General features: G+C 41.0%; 1 protein-coding gene and 1 long non-coding RNA gene across 3 annotated transcripts in view; both read right to left on the reverse strand.

Moving 5' to 3' along the window:
* LOC138951496 (uncharacterized) overlaps positions 1-15,379 on the reverse strand; it is a 51,804-nt gene that overhangs the window by 20,911 nt on the left and 15,514 nt on the right. Inside the window, exons 4-5 of the mRNA XM_070323101.1 lie at positions 11,860-11,984; positions 10,250-10,297 (exon numbers count right to left, since the gene is read on the reverse strand). Coding sequence (XP_070179202.1) covers positions 10,250-10,297; positions 11,860-11,984 — 173 coding nt within the window. The remainder of the gene's footprint in view (positions 1-10,249; positions 10,298-11,859; positions 11,985-15,379) is intronic.
* Positions 4,377-8,594, reverse strand: LOC138951526 (uncharacterized). Of its 2 annotated transcripts, none has more exons than XR_011451145.1 (5): positions 7,833-8,594; positions 7,240-7,333; positions 6,830-6,920; positions 5,603-5,651; positions 4,377-4,858 (listed from the first exon to the last, which is right to left on the reverse strand). It is a non-coding gene; the product is annotated as an uncharacterized lncRNA (long non-coding RNA). The 2 variants fall into 2 exon arrangements; XR_011451144.1 differs by having other exon boundaries at positions 4,378-4,858; positions 6,840-6,920; positions 7,833-8,592.

Below are 15,379 nucleotides of genomic sequence, written 5' to 3' on the forward strand. Positions count from 1 at the left end.
TACTTCACTCAAAATACGTCCATCCTCACACTCATATTTTCTTAAAATAATATTTGTTCATACAAACATGTTAGCGAATTATTCAATTTTGCGTAAAATATTCAATTACGATTTCTTTGTGTGTTGCAAAATTATGTAATAAAATTATGCAAGATCAAATTCAAAACAGCAATAAAGCTGCTGACGGCAGAATACCTCTGTTGACTTCTCTATCTGTTGGGTCAAACTATGCCACAGACATGTTTCTTCTAGAAGCTCAATATTACGTGGTACAGTCTCAAAAACAGAACAACGCATTTTGTGTAGATTCGATTGACTTTTTCCTGAAATAAAATATTCATGAAGCCGGTTCTGACTGAGTTAATATATTTCTGGAAAGCTGAACAACGCAATGCGTCTGTGACTGGTGAAGAAGCAGAGCTGGAGCTTTTTGTATTGTTTGTCGTTGGTTTTATTACACACGCACTCACATACGGTCAACAAAATGTTGCATGTTCCTGCTTGACAAACAAATGCCTGCATACATGCGTGCACGTACGAACGTACGAACATTCATACCTGTGCAAACAATCTGCCACTTCAAGTTCAACACCCAAACCCCACACATTCCTCCAAAAGGAGTCTGAAGTATAATACTGGCATTTGTGGTATTGAACGAGGACCTCAACTTCCATTGTCTAGTGCATGTGGGTCTCATGTTGTACGTGTGAAACCACTTACTTAAAAAAGAAAAAATCTTGTAAGCTTATCAACAAAAAACGAACAATTATATTCTTTAACAAACTGGTTAGAATAACAGATTTAGGAGAATGCAATGCAAGGAACATCATTATCTAATTCGGTCGATGCTTAGATCTAGAAAAGCACCCACTTATTCCAGTATAATAGAGAGAAAAAATCCAATTGAAAAAGTTCCAGATCTAGACAAGGCAAGCACTAGCAGCAATTTTAGCTAGCAAACTCGAACTTGCCCTGCATTCATGCAAGGTCGAACCACTTTCCCTGCCTAGTGGGGGTTTGGCGGGTAGAGGGCCGGTGCTGGCACACTCGGAGTGAAACGACATGTCACCTACTTCGATAGCTTCTCCGGATTTACGTGTACAAACAGCGTCCGGGTTTACCGCTTCGATTCTAAACCCTAGTTTTTCATGTTGGTAACAAACTGGCTATTTGTTTATCAGATGTGTCGTTGTTCCACATTAAATGATGCTAGAATGCAAGATCGCAATCATTTGGTTATCAAACCAGGTTGTGTTCTTTTTTTCATCACCTTTTTCCGCGCAAACAGTTTTGCGCCATTTCTTTTGCGCAGACTGGGCGGGACAGGAAGCGGAAGCGCATCAAAATTTCTGATTGGACAATGATGCCGACGCCCACTTGACCCCCACTACAATGTCAAGGTCGGAAAGTCGTGAATCCCGTGAACGCTATTCACGACTTTCCGACCTTGACATTGTAGCTAGGGTCATGTGGGCGTTGGCATCATTGTCCAATCAGAAATAGTCAATGATCATCTCCTCAGTGTGTTCCGGTCCGGAACGCAAAACAGTTTGTGCGGAAAAAGAGAACGTGGTTTGACAACTAAAGGGCATTTTGACCGGCTCGCACTACAGCATCGTTCAAATGTGGGAGAATGACACATCTGACAAATAGCCAGTGGTTACCAACATGAGAAACTGGGGATAGGAATCGTAATCCGTATGTAAGTTTGAAGCGGCCCTGACGCTGTTTGTACGTCAATCCGAAGAGAAGCTATCGTACTAGGCCCTAGGTGACATTTCGTCAAGTTCCACTCCCAGTTTGCCGACTCTATGGCCCTCCCCCCGCCAAACTGCTGCACCCGGTGGCAGGGAAAGCAGTTCGACTTAAGGTGACTGCAGGGCAAGTTCAATTTTGCAAGCTAAAAATAAATGTTCTACTACCTTGTCAGTCTAGATCTGGAACTCATGAAACAGCACTATTCAAATCCCCATAAAGTGAGCTGGTGTTTTTCTAGATCTAAGCATCGACCGAATTCAATAGAAATGTTCCTTGCATGGCATAATTATTTACCTAAATCTGTTATTAAGTTTGTTGAAAATCAAAGTATTCGTTTTTTGTTTGTTCGCGTGTCTGGTTTTTGCTTAGTCGATTAGCTTACACGATGTGTGGCTTTTTATTTTGTAAGGGTGGTTTAGCATGTATAAAATGAGACCTAGACCACATACGCCATGAAAGTAGAGTTCCCCGTTCAATACCAAGATTGCCAGTATTGATATTCAGACAACTTTTGGATAAATGTGTGGGGCTGTGGTGTTGCAGTGGTAGATTGTTTGCACGGGTATGTAGGTAGGTACGTGTACATCCGTGTGCTTTTGTGCAGGCATTTGTGAAGCAGGAACATGCAACATTTTTGACAAACATCAGGGTTGTGTGTGTGTGTGTGTGTGTGTGTGATAAAACCAACTAAGCTTACATCCAGCACAAAAAGCTTCAGCTCTACTTCACCAGTCAAAGACAAACGCATTGTTTTATTCAGCTTTTGACACATATATTCACTCGATCAGAATCGAACCCTCTTCGTGAATATTTTATTTCAGAAAAAAATAACATATTGATTCTACACAACAAATGGTATTGCTATATGCTATGAGTATGAACGATGAAGACTAGCAACCGAGACAGATGAGGCATCAAGTTTCTTAGCCTTTTAGCCTCTTATGTTGCATACATGTCATTTGTTTTTAATTTTTATCTCCTGATAACTGACCAGAAAGGTACGTACAAACATCGATTCTGCAACTACCTCGTAAACTTTTCGATCGCTAATACACCAGAACTTGATACAGTATGCAACACTCACAGGCTTGATTACCTGTTGCATTGAAACGACAGAAGGAATTAAAAGCAGGGCCGGACTACCGGGGGGGTTATGGGGGTTGCGCAACCCCCCCCCCCCCCCCCTAGCCTAAACATGTACCTTACTTATTTAATTTTTTAATTATTGCTTATTTTATGCCGTTTCATGCAAGGAGCGACCATTTTCCTATCTCAGAATATGACCTACCAAGCCCCCTGACCCCCACAACGAGGGGGGGGGGTTCTAGGGTTTCCGGACCCCCCCCCCCCCCCCCCCAGCCAAAAAATAAAAATATTGAATGAGGTACATGTATGCATTTCTTTATTTTACATTGAGTTTCAATTTTTGGGGTATTAATCAGTGACAAAATCTGCTGCCTGAAACTGGTAATGATCATCATCAGAATGCACCAGATTGCACCATTTTGCATTCTTTTTTTCAACATTTTCCGGGGGGGCATGCCCCCGGACCCCCCTAGCAAGCTAGGCGCTTCGCGCCGTCGGCTCGGCGCTTCGCACCCATATCTTCAGAATATACTTTTGAAAAAAAACAGTCATAAAATGAACTGATCCGCCCCTGCCGCCAGGGGGGACATCCCCCTGGGCTACCACTGGCAACCCCCCCCTCCTCTTCGCCTAGTCCGGCCCTGAAAAGACTATGTAACTGAGAGGAACCGATGTATTCAAGTTCAGAACGAAGCAGTTTCTGCCTCGGAGCCTGTATCTCATGCTATGGAGCCACTAGAAGAGAAATGTCTGGCGTAGTTTGACCCAACAGACAGAGAAGTCAAGGGGGGTAATCTATCGACAGCAGTTGTATTGCTGGTTTGTATTTGATCTTACAAACCATTCTTATTAACTTGTATAAATAGTTTATCGCTTCAGTAAACACTCATCTATTTTGAAGATTACGTAATTTTCAACAACAAAAATTAAAAAAAATTCGCAATTCAATATTTCACGCAAATTTTACTGATCCGCAAACAATTTTGCATGAACAAGTGTTATGTTAGGGAGAGAGTACGAGTGCGTAGTTAGACATATTTTGAGTGGAGTAGCAAAAATGCTTTAGCCATGTACTAATTATGTTATTGAACTGCTTAGCGGAGATTTCCAGATCAATCATACGGCGGTGAAAGACTGGTCTCTAGTACGGTCTATACTTACAAAATATAAAAATAAACAAACAAACCAACACAAAAAAGGTTTGTGTTGCACGTAGGATTTAAGTATTTAATTGAATAGAAAAGGCAACATCGGAATAAAAACAAATCTCGTGGTTCTCTTGTCAAGGAGTATGCACAGAATATGAAAGAAGGCTGCTTTCTATTCTACTGCTCTAAATTAGCAAGAGGCAAGCTTTACAATGCTATTCACACTAGGATGCAAAGCATTCAGTGCTAAAGCTCTCAAATCACAATAGTTACAAGACAAAACACACTTCTTGGGGCTACAAGAAATGTTAATATTTGTAAGCACACAATTGGACACATTTTTGTAAATATTTGTATTGCCTCCATTGAATAAAACTTATTAAAAAAATATTTTGAGAAAAAAAAGTTATACTTAAAAGCAAAGCTATCAAGAAATAGGTAGACAACCCGTGTAGATACCTTTATTCTTAAGACATTTTATTTTTGGAGGATGTCACTATGCAATTTTACAGATTTAAAAAAAAAGCTTTAGATGATCTCCCTTGAACAAACATTTCTTGTTTTTACTATGTGTTAGTTTTAAGGGTATATAGAAGAACAATAAAGAAAAAATGCTGCAAATTGACTTGGACGTATTTACAATTTAATTAAACAAAATGTTTCAAATTATCTGATAATGAAATTCTACATTAAAATTAAAGCAGATCTAGGGACTTGTGCACAACATAAAACATTTAGGAACTATGATCTGCATTGCTTGTTATGATGATAATGGCTGGCACCTGTCGACCGACTTGCACGCCATAATTCTATATGTTTTACTATGCGCCCTGCATGTCAATGGTCTTTCTCTGGGTGGCTCGATTCTGAGGAGATAAAGAAAATGCATTTAGTGCAAGCAGTACATAATGACAACACACATACAATTACTTAAAGCAGCTGCTGGTTTCAGAGTATTTAGTTAAAGGCCCACCCCAACTTGTTTGCCTCAATGTCGCAGATTTGGTCAGACTTTCACAATGAGTAAGATAACAAATTTAACAATGTTTTGATTTAAAAACAAAAAAGGATTCATTTTTGTTGTTTTCGGCCCCATTCACTGGGAATCTTACTCAAGGACAAGGATTTTTCTTAGGAATATTTGTATGTGAAGCTTCCAAGCCCTAGCTTCAGAAACGACCAAGAAACCCTCAATAATGGATTTTGTTGTGCATAGTGATGGCTATCCAACCGAGTGGCGGAGCACTGGTGAATCCTTTCATTCTCCTGATTGCTTGATTCTGAAATGACATTGTGGAGTTGGTAGTTATGTGAGTGTGTAGTGCCTGCTCTTCGTTGTTTAGTCGGGGGGAGGGGGGGGGGGGGGGGTATTGAATCATATGATCATAAAGTAAGACTTCACTGTGATGTGCAGAGATTTAGTCAGGTACACAACATTGCTATGCTATCACGAAATTAGATGTTCTATCCTCTAGATGGGCTACACAACTACATCAGATGTGATGGTTGGGTTTTCGCAAGTCAGCAACATGTTTTGAAGTTCTCATTGGGTAATCACGGCTGACATCAAACACAGAAAAGGTGGAAAAAACATAAATCAATGAACTCACCTTCCCTGCATTGTGATACTAGCCATATATGGGTCTGCCGAAGTAGCTCCTGCACATATTGAATTAAGTATTCATGTTATTGTTAGGATCACACTTTTTTCTGGTACATGTATATCAGACTGGAAAGTTTCTCAAGGCTTGAAGAATTCAAGAGCTTGCCTATCCCCAATAAAAAAAAAATTAGCATGCACTTATTTTCAGGGTCTCAAAGTTTTAAAATGAAGTCTGTTCCTCTGGGGTCATGGAGAAACAAATTACAAATGAGAACATACTGTTACACAACAAATTCCGACCAATTTAGGACACACCATAACATAACTCACAAACAAACAACAGCAATACAATAATTAGTCTGCAAATACCTAAACGTCGTTCACACTAGGTATACAAAAATAAAAAAGCACATTCAGGCAGGTTTGACAAGTAGACCATTCCAGCTACTGTTCCAGACCAAAGGCCATGTTTCCCCTTACTCTGTGATTGTAATCATAATTATTGTTTATGAATGACTTCAGTTTTTCTAAGTAAATCTCTCGTTGTAATTACTGGTAAATGCATTATCCCAATTAAGATATCCTCACATCTAACCTGCGTAAACTTCATTTCAAGGGTTTTAATTTTTTTTTAGCTGGCCAAGAAATTATAAGCATTCCTCAATTATGTTCCTGTCAGACTCAATGAGCTAATCTTATAAAAAAAAAATTAAAAAAAGGTAGCATCTTATAATATTCTCACGTGAATTATAGCTAATCAGAAAACTAGTATTTAATTTTTTTTTTAAACTCAAACTGAAAATACAGGCATGCAACATTATCCTTGCTGTTTTGTGATAACCCTTACCATCAACTATTCTATTTCATTTCCATCTTAACAGGCGTAGCACCTCTCTGGAAGCCAAAAGAACACTTTAAATCCACCACCCCCCCCCCCCCCCCCCCAGTACTGAGTAAACATTGCTGTGCATATTTAAAAAAAAACCAATGCCTGAGTCTCCAGTCACCTGTTTATGTTGTTGTCCTTGTACTTCACTTGTAGCTTAGCTGTTCAAGAAACTGTTTCTCTGATCACATGATCAAAATTCAAATACTTAATAAACCAATTTTGATTCTATTTCTTCAATAATAAGTTGAACGTCTGCATATGTAATTGCCACAATTTACAGAGTTTCTGAATAAATGCTGCAAGAAAAACCAACAGAGTGAACAGTTTGTAAATATACTAACATACCTATATTTACCTTATGACATGTGTGGTACAGTGGCTGCTAAAACGTCCGTTACACCTGTCTGCATATATTAGGTGACAGCCCTGATGGAGACTGAAAAAAAAGTTCCTTTGTCAGTACCCTGTGTATGAGTGTGGTCGGGTATGTTCTGGAACAATTAGAGCACTCCCTATGACCATATGTTGCACGGAGGGTAGGGGGGGGGGGGGGGGCTTTTAGAGGTGTAGTTGTTGGACTGTAGTGTAGAGGCTGATTGGCAGTGCTATGGGGTGAGGGTGGAGCTGGGGCGGAGAATATATCGTATGTAATTGAATACTAATAGTAATAAGCATGATCAGTTAGACTAGAGTTAAAAACTATGTTGATCGCCAGAGACATTACATAATGTGAAATCACAAGCATGTTACTGTACCTTTCGTTTTGCCATTGAGATTGGTAGAAGGCATTGAGTGGTGAACACAAGTTGCATTGATCACTGCATCACCATGTGGTCAATCCCCTTTGATCTGCAGATTGCACCAGCACAAACCAACACTGTGTTATGATCGTAAACAGCCCACACGGCCAATAAATCTAAGAACACAAACACTAGATAGATCTAATCGGAGAGCCTGCAAACCGAGTCATGCTTTTTAAATTCAATGAAAATCTGTCTGTCAATGAAGCAGATAGATCTATCCTTGCGATTGTTTTTGCAAGCAGATAAATGTTAGTACGTCACTTATTCCGTTTTCATTCAACAAATTGATATTTTGCAAGATGCATTTCGTGCCAATGAGCTGAACAAACAATCAAAATCAAGCAAGTGGTACATTCTTGAAGACAAAATTCAGTCACGCAAACAAACTGAAGGGAAAAAATCTAGCTTACTGCTGTACTGATTTCGCCAAATAAATGCATTTGCATGCCGAAGTTATTCCTGCTTTGATTCCAATCATTCTAATTGATCTGAATGCAAAAAATATACGTAAACGAGCTGATCAAAATGAGTAACATTGCACCTGCCTATAGACTGTACTGCGAAAGCGAAGGTCGTCTGCGACTGGAGATTTTGAAGTCGAACAGCGTCGTTTCTTCACTCTCAGCGGTTGTCTTCATCGGAAAAGTGAAAAGCCTGACTTGCAATCTAGCGAAAGACACATTCTGTCTTTCCGTTCGGGCGTTGTTTTTGTGTACAATCTCTGAAAATGTTATTTCGAAAAAGGCGGCCGTCATTGTTTTGGGGTTTCCGCCTAGTGGTGTTTTAAACCGGTTTCAGACCGGAACACACTGAGGAGATGAGAACAAAATGGCAGCCCCCATGAAATCCGAAAGGTCACGGAAAAAAGTCGTGAATACTGTAATCGATTTGAGAAATGTGCATACCGAATAATACATGATAAAGAAGGATTCTTTGTGCCCGAAAATGGGCCACAGTTGGAGATGGAAGTTCACCAAAAATTGGGACCATACTAACAAAAATACGGTGGGTAAAATTGGCGCCCCCATTTTTTGAGCAAACGCCACCCAAGGCCGCTTTGGACGGGTAGAAATTCCGTAGTTTCCAAGTCTATGGATAAAGCTCGCGTAAGAAGAATACGTCACGGTCGAAAGTCTTTGACGTCAATTATTGCATCATGACGTCATGCCTCCCTGTAGTCTTTCTCTCTCGCGCGGTGTGTGTGTTTGTGTTCATTTTGTGCACATGTGTTAGTGTTACTGTTTGTGTGTGTGTGTGTGTGTGTGTGTGTGTGTGTGTGTGCGCACGGTGCATGAGTCTGTACTCGTGTGTGTGTGAGTGTGTGTGGTGTGTGTGTATGTATGTGTGTGTGTGTGTGTGTGTGTGCGCACGCGTGCATGAGTCTGTACTCGTGTGTGTGTGTGAGTGTGTGTGTGTGTGTGTGTGTGTGTGTGTGTGTGTGTGTGTGTGTGCGCGCACGCGTGCATGAGTCTGTACTCGTGTGTGTGCGCACGCGTGTATGACGGTCTGTACTCGTGTGTGTGTGGGGTGTGTGTGTGTGTGTGTTTGTGTGTGTGTGTGTGTGCGCGCACGCGTGCATGAGTCTGTACTCGTGTGTGTGGTGTGTGTGTGTGCATAAGTGTATGTGTGTGCGTGTATGTGTGTTTGTTTGTAAAGGTGTGTATGTCCGTCTGTCCATATGTGCGTATGGGTGTGTGTTTTGTGTGTATGAAGTTTTTGTGAGAGAGTGAGTGAGTGCGTGTGTGTATGTGTGCGTGTGTGACTTGGGGTGTGTGTGTGTGTGTGTGTGTGTGTGTGTGAGAAAGACTGAGAGAGAGGGAGAAAGAGTGTGTGTGTGTGTGTGTGGGAATGTGTGTGTGTGCATGAGTTTGTGTGTATGTTTGTGTGTGTATGAGTATGTATATGTGTTTGTTTGTAAAGGTGTGTGTGTCCGTCTGTCTATGTGCGTATTTGTTTGTTTGTTTGCTTAAGGCCCAGCCGACCATGAAGGGCCATAATTATCAGGGCGGTGCTGCTTTGAGATATAAAGTGCGCCACACACAAGGCAGAAGTCGCAGCACAGGCTTCATGTCTCACCCAGTCACATTATTCTGACACCGGACCAACCAGTCCCAGTATGCACTAACCCCATAATGCCAGACGCCAGGCGGAGCAGCCACTAGATTGCCAATTTTAAAGTCTTAGGTATGATCCGGCCTGGGTTCTAACTCACGACCTCCCGATCACGGGCCGGACGCCTTACCACTAGCCCAACCGTGTATGTGCGTATGAGTGTGTGTTTTGTGTGTATGAGATTTGTGTGAGTCAATGTGTGAGTGTGTGTGTGTGTGTGTGTGTGTGTGTCTGCGGGTGTGTGCGTGCGTACATGCGTGCCTATGTACATGTGAGTGTGTGTGTATGTGTGTGTGTGTGTGGGTGTGTGTCTGTTTGTATAAGAGAGAAAAAGAGAGAGAGAGAGAAAGAGAGAGAGAGAGAGTGGGTGGGTGGGTGTGTGTTTGTACGTGTGCGTAAGTGTATGTGTGTGTATGTGTGTTTGTTTATATGTGCGTATGGGGGTGTGTTTTGTGTGTATGAAGTGAGTGTGAGAGAGTGAGTGAGTGCGTGTTAGTGAGTGTGTATGTGTGTACGTGTGAAACTTGGGGTATGTGTGTGTGTGTGTATATGTGTGTCAGTGTGTATGTGTGTGTGTGTGTGTGTTCGTGTGTGTTTGAGAGAGAGACTGAGAGAGACAGAGAGAGAGAGAGAGAGAGAGAGAGAGAGAGAGAGAGAGAGAGAGAGAGAGAGAGGTTTGTCTTTCGCTGGGGTATGCAGTGCCTTGGCGTTGCACATCTACTTAATTTATAGAAACGCTCAATATAAAGTGTATTCAAGGCGATTTTATAAAGCGCTCACATTTTTATAAAACGTTCGATGGCATAGTCTCAAACTGTCTTATTCAGTGTCAGTAAATATGTTTACTCACTGTCAACAAGCGAAGGTTTATCAATCAACTGTGTCCATTCATTGTCATCTGAAATGAAAGGAATATATCACCTTTTTATACAGTAAATTTAACAACCCAAAACGACATATGATGTAGAGCCAAATTTTAGACCAAGTACACATTAACATGTTTCCATTTGAAACTTTGAGGTCGTCATCGTGGATTGACGCCCGACCAAAGCTAATTGAAGCCCGACGGAGCGAAGCGACGGAGGGTTTCAGTTAGGCTTTGGGAGGGCGTCAATCCACGATGAAGACCTCGAAGTTTCAAATGGAAGCATGTTAATGTCATTGTAATTCAATCTGACGACGATCTCTTTCTTGCTTTCATGCGGTTGTAAACCGACAAAATTGGTTCTGTTCTGTTCACACACTACTTTCAGTCCACCAAGGGTCAAGTCCCAAGAAACATGTCTCTGTATTCCTATCTTATCACTCTGCTCCTGTTGTTGTTTTTTATATTTCACATACATTTTCCCTTCTTTTTTGACGGGTTTCTGGACAGCAAACTCTAAAATAAATTCTTTTCATCACGAAAGCGATCTTTGGAATTGACTGACGTAGTCCGGAAGAATTCATGCATCAACTTACGTCACGTATTCGACGTCATCACTTCGCATACCTTATGGTCTCGGTATTTCGTTGGCCTTCATATTTCCTACTTGTAAAATGACCCTCAAAGCTAACCGAGACTAGTTGAGGTTGTATCAATGCGCCTCGCCAGCAGGTAGCCAATGGCTTTTTTTAGCGAGTTGACATCGACAATTAATGACCGGTAATCTTTAATTGGAACAGCTAAAAGACTTTTCTGGGATGCCGTTACAATGTTAACAAAAAAAGTGAAAGAAGAATAAAGGTTCAGTGGCATAATGACAGCAGATTGAACATTTATTCCGGTCAATGCAGGCCCGATTGGAGCTTTTACAATCCGTGTCAACTACCAGGGCTAGATTCGTTGCAGACGACAAACAAAGTATATAGTACCTGTCTTGTAATGACGATGATGTCGTTATACATTATCTGTACGTTGTGAAGACATTTCAAAACAAAAATGAGCTTTGATGGGTCACGGGATATATACGTTTCACCTCCGATTCATCCATGGAATCGCGTGGTATCTTGTCTCGGCAGGGTCAATGAATATAATGACGTCACTCTCGGCAGAGCCTCGAGTGACGTCATCATATTCATTGACCCAGTCTTGACAATATACCACGCGATACCATGGATGGACGGAGGTGTAACTTATACATATTTCATCTTCATGGTTCAGCCTCTGCCTGGTTTAACAACCGCCAAATGCTTGACAAAATGTTGTTTTTTCATTACTAATTTTTGAAAAATTGTCATCCAAGAGCTTGTTTCGGAGCGTCCACTAAGTGCATTTAACACAGGAAGCCTATATTTTTGGATGAAATAATACGCGAAAAAAGATTTCTGCAGAATAAAGTCTTTTTGTTTAAAACATCACGTAATCACAAGGTCAGAAAATATCGTTTCTTAGAATTGCGTATCTCTTGGCATTAGGTTCCAAGTAACACGATGTATCAACAGCATGCTGCACAAAGCGTGTCGATATCACAAACATACCTTCACATAACAAAACCGACGTTTTATCGTTGTCGCTCTCTGCTTTCTCGTCCTTTCTTGTGGACCTCTGTTTTCCAGTTTGGCCTGGGAAATGCTGAGGAGCCTGATCTTCATCTCTTTTTGGACTGAAGAAGAAATAGGAAACATGTGTGCCTTTGCGCAAGGTGGAGAATTGTTTTGCTTATTGTCAAGTCTGTATAGCTTAGCTTTGATAGCATAGTTGTACATGTTGTTATATCTGTACCGCATGAAAGCTTAGCCAACAAACTTTTGCGACACACTTCGCACCCTAATTTAAGCATTATTTTTCGTGTCCTTTCACTCAAACTTTCTTGGCCAGTTAAGGCCATCCACTTGACTATCTGGCACACCTTTCGGATAACAGATTTTGTTTAACAAGGATCACTTGACCGCCGCTCAAATAAGGGTACCCCCAAAATCGACGTGACAAAAACGGAAAGGACCAATTAAAAATCGACGAAAAATCACAATATGCACAACTTGGCAACTTTTACTTACGAGGAGCAATTCAAATTAGTTATCTACCCAGAACATGCTGTTTTGTTTAGCTGGCTTGCGGTTTTGTTTAGCTGGCTTGCGGTTTTGTTTAGCTGGCTTGCGGTTTTGTCTAGCTGGCTTGCGGTTTTGTTTAGCTGGCTTGCGGTTTTGTTTAGCTGGCTTGCGGTTTTGTTTAGCTGGCTTGCGGTTTTGTTTAGCTGGCTTGCGGTTTTGTTTAGCTGGCTTGCGGTTTTGTTTAGCTGGCTTGCGGTTTTGTTTAGCTGGCTTGCGGTTTTGTTTAGCTGGCTTGAGTATTTCGTGTGCTATGTTATTCATACTGATCCAAGTGTCGATCGCATGAGGGGTCAACAACGGGAGGCTTTGCGGAAATTTTGAGGGGTACCTGAAATAAGCGCTGTATTTCAGCAATATTATGTCTACATACTGGAGTAAACTTTCAGTTAGTAACAGGTATTTTTTCAAATGTTATGCAATGTCCTGGAAAACGTTTTAAAACACGTCATAGCATTGTTTACTGACGTCCAAAAACATTACTACTTCGCATGTCTACAGAGAAATGATTGATACAAGTTCTGCCCTGTCAGGAAACGCTGCCGTTGCTGAACTTTGGTTCAGTTTTGTGTGTTGCATGTAGTTGACTTATTTGTACTTTGTGGGAGAGTACCGATATTATGTTTTGTAAACACAATATTTATGTTTGGACGAGAATGCAGGTGAACTTTCTAGTCCTGTCAAAACAAGTTGTTTACCACGTTGTTTTGAGTCGTGGGTTCGTGGCGTTCGCTCGGATTAAGTGCGTCGGCGCTTTTGATGTACGTCACAGAGAACGTCACTGTTCTAGTCCATAGACGGCTGGTATAATGTAGTTGTATCATGTTCGGTTTGGAATATTCTCGAGATTGAGTATTTACTATATAGGCCAGCGCGATTTGTGTGTGAAAAAGCTTCTACTTTGAGTTCTGCTACGATGTGCAGTTGTATGTATGGAATGCTAAATAAATCCTCGAACTCAATTTGACGAGTTGTTTTCTGCTGCTGCGAAGACGGGCGACGTAGAATAAAAGAACACAAGTATACGACATTTGAGAACTTGTGGCAACCTCAAGTGTCGTGTAACATGCCCAAAGTTTCATTTGCGTGTAACCATTGGTCTAAATTTGCTGGCCATGCAAAACACATGAGAACAAATTGGAACGTTCACGTTGTTTTACACTAACAACGGTTATTGCTGCTTGCCTCTCAAAACATGCTACGGTCACACATGGCTGGGCATCGCAGTACCCAAGCAATAATCCAAAAGAGATCAACCGTGTTTACAGGCCTAGCAAATTGACAGCAGTAGCTTTTCGCGAATGAAACTTTGGCAGTGTTTGTATTAACCATTTGTCTGTAAACATGCAAAATCGTTCGGACGTTAGTTTAAACAATGCTATGATAGGTTTCAAAACTGTTTCCACAACATTACATAACATTTGAAATACTTTTAACAATCCCAAATTTTACTCGAAGTACGTCCAGTGTGTAGACATAATATCCTAAATGTTTCAAAGCAGTCGAGCTAAAAACAGCGCTTTATGTAATGGCACCCTTAAAATTGCCACAAAAACTCCTGCCATTTGTTCCGGTTAGACAATTGAATTGACTTTCTCCTCGTGTGTAAAAGTCGCCAAGTTGTGCATGATTTTTCGTCGATTTTCCGTTTTTGTCACATCGATTTTGGGGGTACCCGTATTTGAGCGGCGGTCACGTGATTCTTGTTAGAGAAATCTTTCATGCAAAAGGTGTGCCCAATGGTCAAGTGGACGACCTTAAATGGGGAACTACGAGAAGAACAAAAGAAGTATAAAGAAAAAGTAGAGTTAAATTCTCAGTCCAGCAATATGAGAGATGCTCGGAAAGGTTCGAAAACCCTGACAGGGCAGCAGAAGGTACAGCGTGCCAATACTATGTCAAAAGAGGAACAATTAGGCTTTTCTAATCAGCTGAGCGATTTTTATAGTCGCTTTGAGAGGAACGATTTTAAAGAAGATCTTAGTGGTGTATTGTCAGTTTTAATGGAAAAAGAAAGTGAAGACATTGTTGATTGTGAGGTGAATGAGAAGGCGGTGTATTCCAATTTTTCAACACTGCATGTAACAAAAGACATGGGGCTTGATAACGTTTCTGGAAAGATCCTGAAATCTTGTGCATCCCAGCTGTGCAGAGTTTTTAGCATATTGTTTACCATGTCCCTGAAACAGTGTACCGTACCAAGTCTGTGAAAACAAATCTACAATCTGCCCTGTCCCAAAGAACAAAAATCCCCGTTCTCTAAAATGTAATGATCACAGACCTGTGTCCCTGACATCCATTATAATGAAATGCTTTGAGCACATTGTGCTTCAGCGTTTGCTGTCACAAACAAAGCAACACCTTGTTCCATTACAATTTGCATACAAGCAAAATAGAAGTACAGATGACAACACTCTCCCTCTTGCACCACATCCATACTCATCTGGAAAAAAACCCAGTATCTTTTGTACGTATTGTGTTCGTAGATTTTGTATCGGCATTTAACACAATCCAACCGCATCTTATGGCACGTAAACTCCTTGATTTAAGAGTTAACCCAAAGCTCATTTCCTGGATTGTTGATTTTTTGGGTAGACAGAGCACAGTGTGTTCGTTTTGAAGGGGCGCTGTCGTCTCTCCGATCCACATCTATTGGCTCGCCGCAGGGTACTGTGCTCTCACCAATTCTTTTTACCCTCTACAAAAATGATTGTAGAGGCGCTGACTTAACCCCACTTGTCAAATATACTGACGACTCCGCCATCATTGACTTATCCAATTCTCAAGAACAACTTTTTGGACCTAAATACTAAGAAAAAAGAAATGCTAATTGATTTTAAAAATAAGCCTGTTATAACCCCTGACCTTTTTATCGATGGTGTGCAAATTGCGCGAGTGGATGAGTACAAGTACCTCGGTTCAGTTATAGACCCCAAGCTGCATTTTAATG

Source organism: Littorina saxatilis, linkage group LG16 (genome assembly GCF_037325665.1).
Source record: "Littorina saxatilis isolate snail1 linkage group LG16, US_GU_Lsax_2.0, whole genome shotgun sequence".
NCBI classification, from domain to species: Eukaryota; Metazoa; Mollusca; class Gastropoda; order Littorinimorpha; family Littorinidae; genus Littorina; species Littorina saxatilis.